The sequence below is a fragment of the Sciurus vulgaris genome (assembly GCF_902686455.1).
Source record: "Sciurus vulgaris genome assembly, chromosome: 7".
NCBI classification, from domain to species: domain Eukaryota; kingdom Metazoa; phylum Chordata; class Mammalia; order Rodentia; family Sciuridae; genus Sciurus; species Sciurus vulgaris.
In genome coordinates, this window is record NC_136467.1 from 67,257,889 (window position 1) to 67,270,716 (window position 12,828).

A 12,828-nucleotide genomic window follows, 5' to 3' on the forward strand; every position below is an offset into this window, starting at 1 on the left:
ATAAAAATCAAAATGGACGATTTTTATCAAGTACACAAAGGAAATAAAGTACTTGCCAATTAACAGCATATTCAAAATGTTCAAATTATTTCTTCATTTGAATGTTCTCACCATTATTATTCTCAAATAATATGTACTTGATAGCAAAGTAATATCTATTTGAAATACAATTCTGCTCAAAAATTCTGTTTGGTCAATTATGTATCCTGATATCACAATGTGTGTTTGCCATCAGATTTTTTCTTCCAAAAAACTCTTCCTTTAGAATTGTAAAACTCCCATATACTATCACTTTACGCAAATGCTAAGTACTTCCAGCAGAGGGCTCAAGAATTCCATTTTAAGGAAAAAAAAGTTTAAAAAGCTCATTTTCCACTAGTAGCTACTGTAAAACTTTTTCAGAAGGCAATTCTATAAAAATATGTTCCTCCTGTTAATCATATAGTTCCAGGTCTCTGAATTTACTTAGAAAACAATCCAAATGAAATAGAAACCTTAATTATAATAAGGTAGCACTATTTGGACCTTCTGCATTTATGAATAAATGTACTTGTAGCTTATCTAATTCCAGAAAAGAAACTGAAGTAAATTGTAATCACAAAATCTTTATAAACTGAAGTAAATTGTAATCACAAAATCTTTATAAAATTACATAACCATATGGGCAAAGGACAGAAGAAAACACAAGCCTATACTGTGTAAACTAGTGAGGATTTTGGTGCAATGATTTTTTTTTCTTTTATTCTTACTTAAGTTTGCATAAACATTTGGATGATATCCTTTCATTTTCAAAGATAAAAAAGAGTAATTTTTTTTCAAAATTTACATGCCCCTTGTTTTTAGTGCTAAAATAAGGATAGAAAAGTTTAGAAGACAAGAGCAACTGTTTATTTACGGGATAGGTTTGGGATTTTCATTGGCAGAACTAATGGGGTGTAGCACCACTTGTTCACGCCAATGAGTAACATTATGGTGCCCCTGGGACAGCAAAATTTGCAGACGGAGGTCCTAAATCATCTTACTCACTTTTCCTAATTACACTTTGCCTCATTTCAATAATGCTCTGAAGCATCAATATAAGCATTTAAGTATTAGGAGAATAAATAACTCAGGAAGAGAAAACAGAAAATAAAAAGTAATCTGAGGTCAGGAGAAAACATAAATGAGTGTGTGCATGAGTGTGTGTATATGTGTCTGTGTGTGTGTGTGAAAGAGAGTGGGGGAGTAGAGAAAGAAAGAATCTCCATCCTTATAACCTTTATAAGTGGGACATAAAACTAACAAGGAAGTATAACCTAAAATAAGGTCAAGTGGTAAAAATACTTAAGAAAATTCTAGTTTTTCTAGACCCTGAGATCTAAAGAAAATTTTCTTACACACATTAAGAGGATTATTGAATGATTTACTTGGTGATACTTCAATACCATCATAAGTATATTTTACAAAGCATTACATTAAAAGTAAAGGTTAATAAAGAGATTATTTTAAACCCAGACATTTAGTTCTAATTTTCTGACTGTGTCTAGGTATAAAATTCAGAATGTCTGAGTGCTTCTCAATGAACTCAACGTCACCTTATATGGGACAATTTAGAAATGTGTGTGGACATTTTTAGTTGTCCCAGGAGAGTAGGAATAATGATATTTATTGGTTTGACCAACTGTTTCCACTTTGGAGGATGTCAGTCAGAGAAGGACTGACTGTTGCCCCACTTCCCACAATAAAACCATTATCAGGTGCAAAAAAAAAAAACACTTCTTTTTTCTATTCCTTCTGCTGGCAGTTGAATGGGGATGGGTGGTACAGAGGATTGGAAGGACAGTGGAGGAAAGAAGGGCAGCAAATCCGGCTCATTCAGAGAGAGTTTTACAGACTGAAGACTGGCTTAAAAACACAGTGGGACCACACTCATCCTTGTCACATCATCTCAGTATTTGGAGACTGTGGAAGTATTATCAGTCTGTGTGCTCTGTACCTACAAGCTCAGCACCCTGGCCCTTGGGTTCCTCAATTCAGAATTAGTGCTGAAAAAGATATAAATGCTGCAAGCATATCATTCAAACACATTTTGTGTTCATTAGATGACTGAGTTTAATAATATCCTGAAAAAAAATTGCCTGCAATGTATTACCCAAGTAATTTTGGATGTTCAACTGCTGGCACCTGTCAAGCCCTACCCATCCCATTTCCTTACTTCTTCCACAACTGGGCAAACATCTAAGAAACAGCTCAAGAATTCCTTTCCAACCACCAGAGCCTGGAGGGAGAATCTTGTCTCAGTCCCACCTCTAGTAAAAGTCAAAACCAGTCATCCCTCCTTTCCTTCCTCTCTCAAGCCATTTTTGTGCTGCCTTCTGAGCCATCCAGTTCTCTTCAGAAAGCCTCACTACATAATGGCCTTTTTCATCCCCTGTTGGTATGTGTGTGGCAACACCAATCTCAACATTGAATCAAATTTGGGGGCTGGGGGTGGGGAAATCCTCTTTCTACAGAGTGTATATAAGATAATGAAAATACCAAATTGCAAATTATTAGAGAAAAACAAGAATATATTTTCTAAAAATAAAAAAAATCAACATTATTACTGAATGGGAATCCTGATTTCAAAATGTGGCTGCATTTACACTTAGTTACTCAGAGACTTTTTAGACATTAAGCTGCTTAAAAAAAAAAAAAAAAAAAAAAAAAAAAAAAAAAAAAAAAAAGCCTTGTAATCTTGATGTACAAACTATGCTTTAAGTACAGTCTGACCAGACAGCACTCACTGATTTAATAAAGGAGGAGGCTGGTGTGAAGCAGAGACATCCATTAGAGCTGGCCCTGCTCTACAGGGAAGAACCCCTCCTGCAGGACTTCACTCCCTCTGAGGCAGCTATTCTCTGATGATCAGCAGACAGAAGTCAGGCCTAACAAAGTCACTGTTAGATGCTTAGCTGAGGAAAGTCCACTGCTGGAGGTCTGCTTCTAAAAACTGTTTTTTCATGATAAATGATTAGGTCTCCAACTTGTTCTTACCACTTTTGAAACACTGAACCATGTCAAGGATATTATTTCACTTGACATCTTGAGAAACCATAAAAATTTCATTCAGAATACACCATCCAAGGGCCACAGGCACAGTTCTTGTCTATTAAGTGGGTCAACATGTTCCGTGAAACCATGACTTGAAACACATGATGACTTCACCCCAAATTAAAAAGCAGATTAATCTACTTGCTTGCTTCAATACTGCACTGATAAAAGAAAAAATCTCCCTAAAAGTGAATAACATAAGAGATTTAAATATTCTAGAAAGCAAAAGAGTTACTGATGAAATTCAAATGTCCTACTTTGACCTTCTGTGTCTAAGTCTAGTTATGGACTTTGACGAAGCTCTGACAAGAAGTAATATGAGGATAAGAAGATTGCTTTATGCAAAATTTAAAAAATATTCTTCCTTAGATGTGGATTTCAGATCATGCCCTCCATTGCCTGCTACACAGTGAAGGTAACTTGGGTGCCTTCTACTCATCAGGCTTCTGTAGGTACTGCCAGAAGAAGAGGATTCTGGAGTTAAAAATTCTTAAACCACTGAATAGTTTTAACACTGTTCCCAAGAGAAGCATTTAATAAAAATATCTCCCATGTTTGTTGCATGTACTACCATTTAGTTAAACCAGGTTATGTTCATAAGTAAATCGGATGGAAACTTTTTCCATATAAAATGACACATCTATCCCTAAAGGGATGATCCATATGAAAGCAGTTCCAATTAAGATTCCTGTCGCTCAGTTCCCTTGCCTGATATTCAGGCCTCCAGAGAAAAGTACTCTGTTGTGAATTATACATTTTCAATCAAAATGTTATGCTATAGTGCATACTTTATCAGAGATATGTATTCATGTGACCCTATGAGGGAGTCAAAAATCAGAAGGAAAAACTTCAGTGTATAAAAGTATGGAAATTAGGGGGGAAATTCTTTTAGTTTTCAATTCCTACCTGCATGAATAGTTTGACATGATTGTAATTATAGCAACAAAGAATTTCTTTACTAGCTTTCCAAAAGGTTTTAAAATATGGATAGTAATGGTTACACAATATTTCCTTGTGAAGATTTTACCAAAGCATTCTCTGGGTCAGAGAAGGCCAGTTAGTATGGGCATTCCCAAGGGTTCTTCCATGATGCTGAGAATACAAGGGCTTGAGTTCTTGGCTGATGAAGAGAAAAGCAAGGGAACATGAATACCAAAGAACTCTTCTTCTTCAGATGTCAACATAGCTGGCTCATGGCTGATAAAGTTAGCATCTCAAAGTGGGAAATTTTAAAATGTCACTATCATTTGGTGCAGAGTTTATCTTCTTACTAGGTTCCTGGACTCTCTCCATCAGGTTATAAGGAATGGAACAGGAGGAGGATACTTCTCTGGAAAGTAAGAGGAGGCTAGCTAGTTTTAAACACTTGTTCCACTATATGTAAGGTATTTAACACAATGCTTGGCATAGGGGCTATCTTCCTTGACAGCAGCATAACCGCAGGGCTAAACAATAACCTTCACTGTAGTTCAAATTATTTGCTTCCATGTTAGTCTAAGCTCCTCAAATTCCTAGAGGCTAATTCTGAGGACTTTGGGGTTGGAAGACCTTCCAAATTCCAAGAAGGTTTCTTTGCTTTATAAAAGGGATTTCATATAATCTGTTCCTTACCGTCCTGCTGGGTTTTTCTTAAGCAACTTCTATTTGCTCCTGGGCAGCTTGTCTAGTTCGGAATGAGATTTCTCATCCCAGGCAATATCTCCATCAGAGTTCCTCTGCTCTTCTTTCTCATGTTTCTTCTACTCAGGACTGATGTTAAGTATGAATGCATTCTTGGCTAGTGTTGGAAAGTAAGAAGAATAGGGGAGGCCAGGGGAACAGAATGAGTCCTCTTGCCCACCAGGGTAAGTGGGAGTTTGTGTTTTCTTAGATTCACTTTTTCCTTCCTAAAGCAGATCTGTCCAGTGATAGTTCACAGAACACCATGTTACCAACCTTGCTCCTAAAACAGGGCAGTGGAACAGAGAGAGCCTGGCCTTTATGCCTTCCATGGCTGGGTCTACTACAATCATGGCAATTGTGCATGGTTTTTCAAAGACACTCACAAAAGCTGCATCCTGAGCTCTGATGAAGTAATGTTATGAACAGGTGTACCCAGAGGACAGACATATAGTCAGTGAGTGCAAAGATAGTGTGTGCTTATGCTGCCTGTATTTGCTACTTGATAGGAAATGTGCATGCACTTTCAGAAGAAAAAGTTCACCCTTTCTTTAAGATTTCCTGGATGAAATCTGTGGGGCAATTTTAAGAAGGCTATACTTTAGAGCTGTGTGTGGGAGGAACACGCACACATCATTACACTTAGCAGTATTCATTCATCACTCCTACTCTATATTTCCAACTCTTCTCCAAGACAGCAATGATTTTCAGTCACTTAAAACACTTACATTTTATACTATGCTTACTATAACTAACATATAATCCAGTGTCAGGAAAAATATGTATAGGTAGATAAACTCAATGTTGATCCTGCATTTTTACAAATCTATATACATATCATAGAAAAAGAACATATATCAGCAAATGTCCACAATGATAAATAACAATTAAGCAACTGAAGAATTGTGCTTTCATTCATGCCTCCATATTTCAAATTCTTTGCTTAATGTTAGTTTCAGTTCCATAGTAAGATAAAGCAGCTGTTCACATTTCCCAAGTACACTACAATGTCATTGTTTTGCTATCATTTATGTCCCACTTTCAGAGAGAAAACAGATTTATTATAAAGTCATGTTGATGCTTAAGAAGCCAAACTTCCTTGGATGTTGTATAAGAAAGATATCATTTTCCATTCTGCAGCACAGTAATCATGTAGAGGATGCAAGCACAACCCCAAGCCCTCATGGACCAAGGCTTGGAAAGCACAGCTTCCAGGTGGAAGAAACCATCAAAATGATCACTCTCTAAAATCTCCAAACACTTCTGTACCTCCTTCAACAAAGCAAAGCAAACATGACTTAACTTTTGCTTAATAACACAGGACATTCAAAAGAGATGACAGATTTGAAATTAGGAGGACTGGGTTTCCCTAACTGGGTGAAAATGCATAGGAAGAATGACCTTAATCAATTCACTCCACCTCCCTAGGTATTGACAGTGGCGAATGAATTATGGTCCTTAAACTCCCAGAGACAGAGGTGATACCTCTCTTAGGAATTTCTCAGTGTAAAGGTGCCAATCAAGATTGCCCAGGTGATGCCCTGGTCAAAAGGGGGTTCTGTACAAGCAACAGAATTGATCAGTTCTTAACCTCAGGTTCAAATGAGGGTTGCCAGAGGGTAGAGTTATGGGCATAAGCTGATAATTATAATTGGGCTGCACAGAAGTTTATCCTTCACTCTGAGTGCTTTGAAGAAACTTCCTCACAATAAATCCTTTTGATGTTTAAACCTGTATAATAAACATGCCAAGCTTGGTCATGGCTAGTCTTCCTTCATCAGAGGTTGGCTGAACCACTGAGTCCCGCCTTTTTCTCTATTTGTGTATCTTTTTGTCTTTTCTCCATCCCCTCATCAACCACTCTGATTAGCCCTAAATAAACTGTCATGCAAGTCTTGACACCTGGGCTTTTTGTCTTTCAAATGGGATCACCACATTCCTCAGGGCTGTTTCAAAAATTAAGCTAAAAAGCACCCACAAAGTCCCTAGCCTTGTGCTCTGGCTGTTTCAAAAAGTGTCCCATGAGATGTCAGCCCTCCTCCTACCCCGTATGGGCACACGTTGAATAGCTGGGTATTGTGGTGTGCTGTAGGCTTGGCACCACTCTGTGCATAGTGTCAAGGATGGGACTCTGGTTTCTAGAAAGGATAAAGGCAACTTCAGGTTTGGCATTAGATCTTGTTTTTCTTTTTTCCTAAAGACATAATACTTGCCACTCATATATTTTTTTCCCATTTGGCTTCCTTTGTCTCGTGTGGAATCTGATCATATAAGGCAAAAGACTGCTGGGGAATGGGATATGGTTGCCCTTCAAACTTCCCTGCTCTTCCTAAGTAATTTTCTTACCCTTTAGAAAATCAGTTCTCTTTCTAATATCTTCAGTTCACATTTATGGCACAGGCTCTGTGTGTGTGTACACACATATATACATGAACATATATTCTATCCCTTTTGAAGGAAATCACAAAGCAATCAAGGCAAACAATAAGGCAGTCACTTCTATGTGCATGTGTATTTTAATACAGCCTTCACATTTTTGTGTGCTTACTAATAATTTAAACTTGCTTTATAGCCTATAATCTCTAAGTTTAAACCATTTAGTTGTTAATGCAGCTAAGTGCAGAAGCTACTTAGTTGAATAGTTTCATCAAAAAACAATATTTCTATTTCATTCTTATTGCCCATCAGTGGAGTATGAGTTATGAGTCATCAAGCTTCGTGGAGACACAGGCAAATGCAGGTCTAACTGTAATTCAGTTATTAAGAAAGAAATATACACAAGAAATGATTTAGAGTGGACATATTTCTTTATATCTATAAAACAAAAAGCATAAAGTACATTATTTACTCACCACTAGGAAAATGTCTGTCAACTATATGAACAATAACAGCCTTCCACAATTTCTTAAAGTCTGAAATTTGGCTAGGCTGACCCTGAATTTGTGATCTATCTCCCTTCTCTTCCTCTTTGTATCCTCTATTTGATACTTAATTTTATTACCTTCTATTATTTTTATTCCACATGCCACAGTTGCTTTAGGATTTCTATGACACATATCTTGAGTTTTACCAACTCCAGAAAGGCATCTAGACAGTATCATACATATTAATAAACCTCTATAGAAAATTAAGAGGAAAGGCGAACTCTCACACATTCTTTAAGACCCAAATACCAACTTCTCTGTGAATTTTTTACTAAGTGACCATGTCCTCCTTTCCCCCACTGTGTTTTGTGTTCTGCTTCTCCCATAACTCCCAATCCAGTGAAGTGGTGCAATTATGTATTTGCTTCTCTCTCCCACCAGGATATGAGTCTGTCAAAAGAAGAGCTCCCTTTTTATCACTAGAAAACGTTGAACCCAAGTTGGGTGAAAAGAAATTAAAGCACAACATTTTATAAAGGAGGATAAGCATGGAACCTGTACCTGGATTGATTTATTTAACTAGTCCTTAACTGTAACGGATGGCCTTGAAGTCCTCTGGAGATCCCTGAAAATCCTATAACAATTTTAGTGATGAACAAATTAGGATTGCAAATTATCATGCTCTAACCTAAATGCCTTAGACCTTGACTCTGAGGGTAGTGGAGGGGATACCAAGATGCTGGACACAGCATCTGAGACTTTAACATTGTTTCGCTTTGTTTTTTCTCTTGCAGTGTAGGGGATCAAACACAGGGTCTTGTGCATGCCAGGCAAGCATTCTACCACTGACCTCAGCGCCCACACTATTTTCTTCTTGTTAAGACAATAAAGACATGATTAAGTTAATGAGCTCAAATGTTAATCCAAGCTATCAAGCATATTCTTTTCCTTATGATAGCTCTTTAGGAAAGTTTAAAAATTATTATCAGCAAGCACGGAATAAAATTAAAATGTTATTTTCTTTGTTCCATATTAAAACTCATGTTACTGTACTTACCTTTCCATCACTTTAATTATAAAATTAGGTGGATAATGAGACATTTTAATATCAAAATGAGTAATGAAAAATATAACTAAATCTCATACCTCCAAGATAATCTCCTCTGGTTAGGTGGAGTTAAAATGTAAAGCCTCTTGGGTCACATTTGATGCCATACCTGTCCTGTGTATGCAAACTCCAGAGCCTGTTTCAAACCAAGGCTGGTCACACCGTGTAAATTCACCTCGTCAGCTCCACTTTCCACCATACAGAGACTGAACATTGCCTGAGGTGAAGAAGAAAGAGAAAACAACTATGGGACTTTATAAAAGCAAGGGAGCAAGACAATGACTTTGAGAGACTAGAAAAATGTTTTGCAAGTTAAAGACAGGTTCTGATTTTCTGACTCATTTCTACACAGCTTCATTTATACAAGCCACTGCAAATCATTTTGATACCTAACAGTTATAGGAATAATGCACATGGTACTGCATTCCTCACATGCACAGTCTCATTTGAGGTGACTATGTTCAGGTTCACTGAACTCATTCTCTCCACCCTAGGATCTGCTGCTTCTAACCAATGTGCAGCAATTCTGAACATTCAGAATGTTCAGAATGAAGTCACACTTTGTCTCCTGAATCCTTTACCTTTATGATCTGACAATCCCGCTATGGGTATATATCATATAGCCTTATCCGTTGTTTCTCTATTTTGCAGTGTCAGTTACCAAGGATTAACCACAATTGGATAATAGTGAATGGAAAATTCCAGAAATAAATAATTCATATGTTTAAAAATTTGTGCCTTTCTGAATAGCATGATGAAGTCTTATGCCATTCTACTCTATCCCACTCAGGACACAGATCATCCCTTTGCCCATTGTCTACATGCTATATATTCTTTGTATGCATTAGTCACTTAGGAACCATTTCAGTTATCAGACTGACTGACAGGGAATCACAGTACTTGTGTGCAAGCAGCCCTTCTGTATTAGCCTACCACTATGTAACAACACCTGTGCCACTCACTTCACTCCATCTCATCCCGTAGGCATTATGTCATCTCACATCATTATGAATGAGCAGTGTACAGTAAGATATGTTGAGAGAGAACACATTTATATTACTTTTATTATGATATATTGTTATAACTATTCTATTTTATTATTACTTATTGTTGTTCGTCTCTTTTTTTTTTTTTTTTTTTAAGCAGACCCTCTCCCCTCCTTGTCTCTGCCTGGAACTTGCAATTTACCTGCCATAGATGTGATCTTGCATGAAGCAAGAGTTAACAGATAAGGAAGGTAGGCTCTACAGATCAAAAAGAGAAGGGATAGGTTCTCTAGGAGGCATTCTGAGGTTAGGACTATCTTGGGCTCATGAAGCTTGAGGGTAATTTTTTTAAACTATGACTATAGTTTGATGACTCCCTTGCTCATTGGTTTCCTATTGCTCTTATTTTTTTAATTAAAACCTTTTATATTTATACAGACTGAATTTTGTTGTCTGTCTCTTATTGTGCCTAATTTATAAATTAAACTTTATCATAGTTATGTATAAACAGGAAAAAATACAGTATATGTAGGATTTGGTCCTACCTGTAGATTCAAGCATCCACTAGAGTCTTGGAATGTATCCCCCACAGATAAGGGGAACTAATTTATACACAAATGAAATGGAATCGGTATCCTAAACACATATCTGTACACCCAAGTCCACTGCAGTATTGTTCATAACAGCTAAGGTGTGGAAACAACCTAAAAATTCATCAGATGAGTGATTAAAGAGACTGTGGATAAAGAGAATACATACACACACATATGCACATAAAGGGAGATTATTCATCCTTAAGAAAGAAGGAAATCATGCCATTTGCAACAACCTAAATGACATTATATAAGGTAAAATAAGTCAGAAACATAAAGACAAATACTCAGATGTGGAATCTATAATAGTCAAACTCAGGTGCAGAGGGCAGAATAGGGCTTGCCATAGGCTAGGAGGAAGAAGAAATGGGGAATGTCAGTCAAAGGGTGTAAAGTGTCAGTTATGCAACATGAAATAAGTTCTGGAGACATAATGTACAGCAATGTGACTACAGTTAACAATACTGTACTGTATACTTAATATTTGCTAAAAGTATAAATTTTTCCACTGAGAGACAGAAAGAAAATTGTAATTGTATGAGATGATGATTATATTACTTAGCTTAATGTGATTATTTCACAATGTATACATGTATGAAAACCTCAAATTGCACACTTGAAATATATATGTGCATATATATACATAATTTTTATTTGTTGATTATATGTGAACAAAGCTGAAAAAATCTTGGATTTGAAATCACAGAATCTTCAGTGTGGTGGAAACAAGTAGCAGTGTAGTTTAAAAAATTGATACATTAGTAGAATATTAGAAATCAAGTATGGTTATAGATTAAAATGCTAATAAGAAATTGACTTTAGAGTTAAAGAGTTTCTGCTTATGCATTTCTAGAAGAAATTCCAAGATAAACAAGCACAGGTCACAACTTTTTAAAAAAAATCTTCCTAATTGTTTAATCCTAAATTTAGTTCTAGACTTTTTATAACCACTTTATAAACATTTTGAAGGAAATTTCAGTCATTTTCAATGTTTGCTTTTTATTATATGGGTTTCTAAGTTTTCAGTATTCCCCACACCAATTTTTCAGATCTTCAAATTTGTAATTGCACTCGATGCAGAGGCCAGCTACTCTCCATCCATCCATATGCAGAGAAGAACAAAAATGGCTCAGACTGCCCAAAAATTACCAGAGTTAATGAAATGGAAAAAATCTCTGAGATCAAAGGTTAAAATATGGAACAGAGTACCAAAGCAAGTTCTTAAAATCTGCTTTTCTAGGATTTTTCAAAAGTAAGCAGAGCAATACCGGCATAGAATATGGATCTTCAATCAGAGGGTTGTGAACTATGAAACTTGAAGCCTGGCTTAGTAGGGTTGAAGAGAAGACACAATTTCTTAAATAAGGTATAAGTAAGTGTATTTGCACATATTTGTATAAGCTAATGGGTAATTGTGTTATATCAATATGATTAAGCAATTTTTCTACAACCTTTGTATTATAGGGTATGATGTGGGCAGGCAAAAAGACTCATTCCATTTACATAAGTTATTATTTGGATCATTGCAATGAACATACATTACTTGTGCATTTCAAAACAGCTGCCTTTTTAAAACTTTGTTTCATTTTTAATATTTACAACTGTGCAAGAAGACACATCTGATTCAAATCCTGGTTCTGTAACCTATTTATCATTGTCAGCAATTTACCTTGAACATGTGACCTCTGGCTGATTTGTTAACTTCTCTGAGCCTTGGTTCCCTTATTTGTGAAAATGGGGGAATTACTAACTTCACAGGCTTGTTGTAAGGTTTAGATACCTGTCTACCTTTGATTCCAATTGAAATGAGAGCTGAGAAACAACACTCTGCATCCAACCACAACCCAAATTTATTTCTTTCAAATATTTTCCCAATGACCGTCCCACTCAAAAGTCCTATCTCTGGCTGCAGGACTTCACTTTTGCTGCATAATTCCTCTTGTTGCATACCCAGCCCAACCCTTACCTTTTATGATTGTTATGTCCACAATTGAACAGGACCATTTACCTTCTTTATCACACATATGCAGAAGTAACCCAGTTCATTTGTGTGTCATTTTTTTTTTTGGTCACTGTGACCATATCCCTTCTTACCTTATGGAATGACTCTATCCTAAAAATCATCACCACCATTTCTATAAACACAAATCTTCCATTTTGATAGCATATCAGAAATTTAATATTGCAAATTTAAAGCTTATAATTTCAAAAAATTAGATAATTAGTTAATAAAAGATAAAATATGTATTTATTAAATCAAGGTTAATGTCTTGGATTTAAAACATTTACAAGGCACCTCAATTTGAAATACCTCATTGATAAAGAAGAACCTAGCCAGTTAGCACAGTGAAATGACAGTTGCCTAGGCTGTCCAAGCTTGAGAAACAATGTCTAGAGGGCTGCTGGAGCCCACAGGGGAAAACAAGGACAAAACCTCCTTTGATAGCAAAAGAAGCAATAACACCAAAAGTGATATAATTAAGCATCAAATTTCTTGAAAAGGTAAACTGATAGTTCTATGAAGGCAAATGTGACATCTTATTTAC

The 12,828-nt window shown here is 36.2% G+C and overlaps 1 protein-coding gene across 2 annotated transcripts in view; it reads right to left on the minus strand.

The window, feature by feature from the left end:
• Window positions 1-12,828, minus strand: part of KLHL32 (kelch like family member 32) — a 186,638-nt gene that overhangs the window by 94,035 nt on the left and 79,775 nt on the right. For both annotated transcript variants that reach the window (XM_079147137.1, XM_079147136.1), the window contains exon 4: window positions 8,813-8,920. In XM_079147137.1, the coding sequence (XP_079003263.1) occupies window positions 8,813-8,920 (108 nt within the window). The remainder of the gene's footprint in view (window positions 1-8,812; window positions 8,921-12,828) is intronic.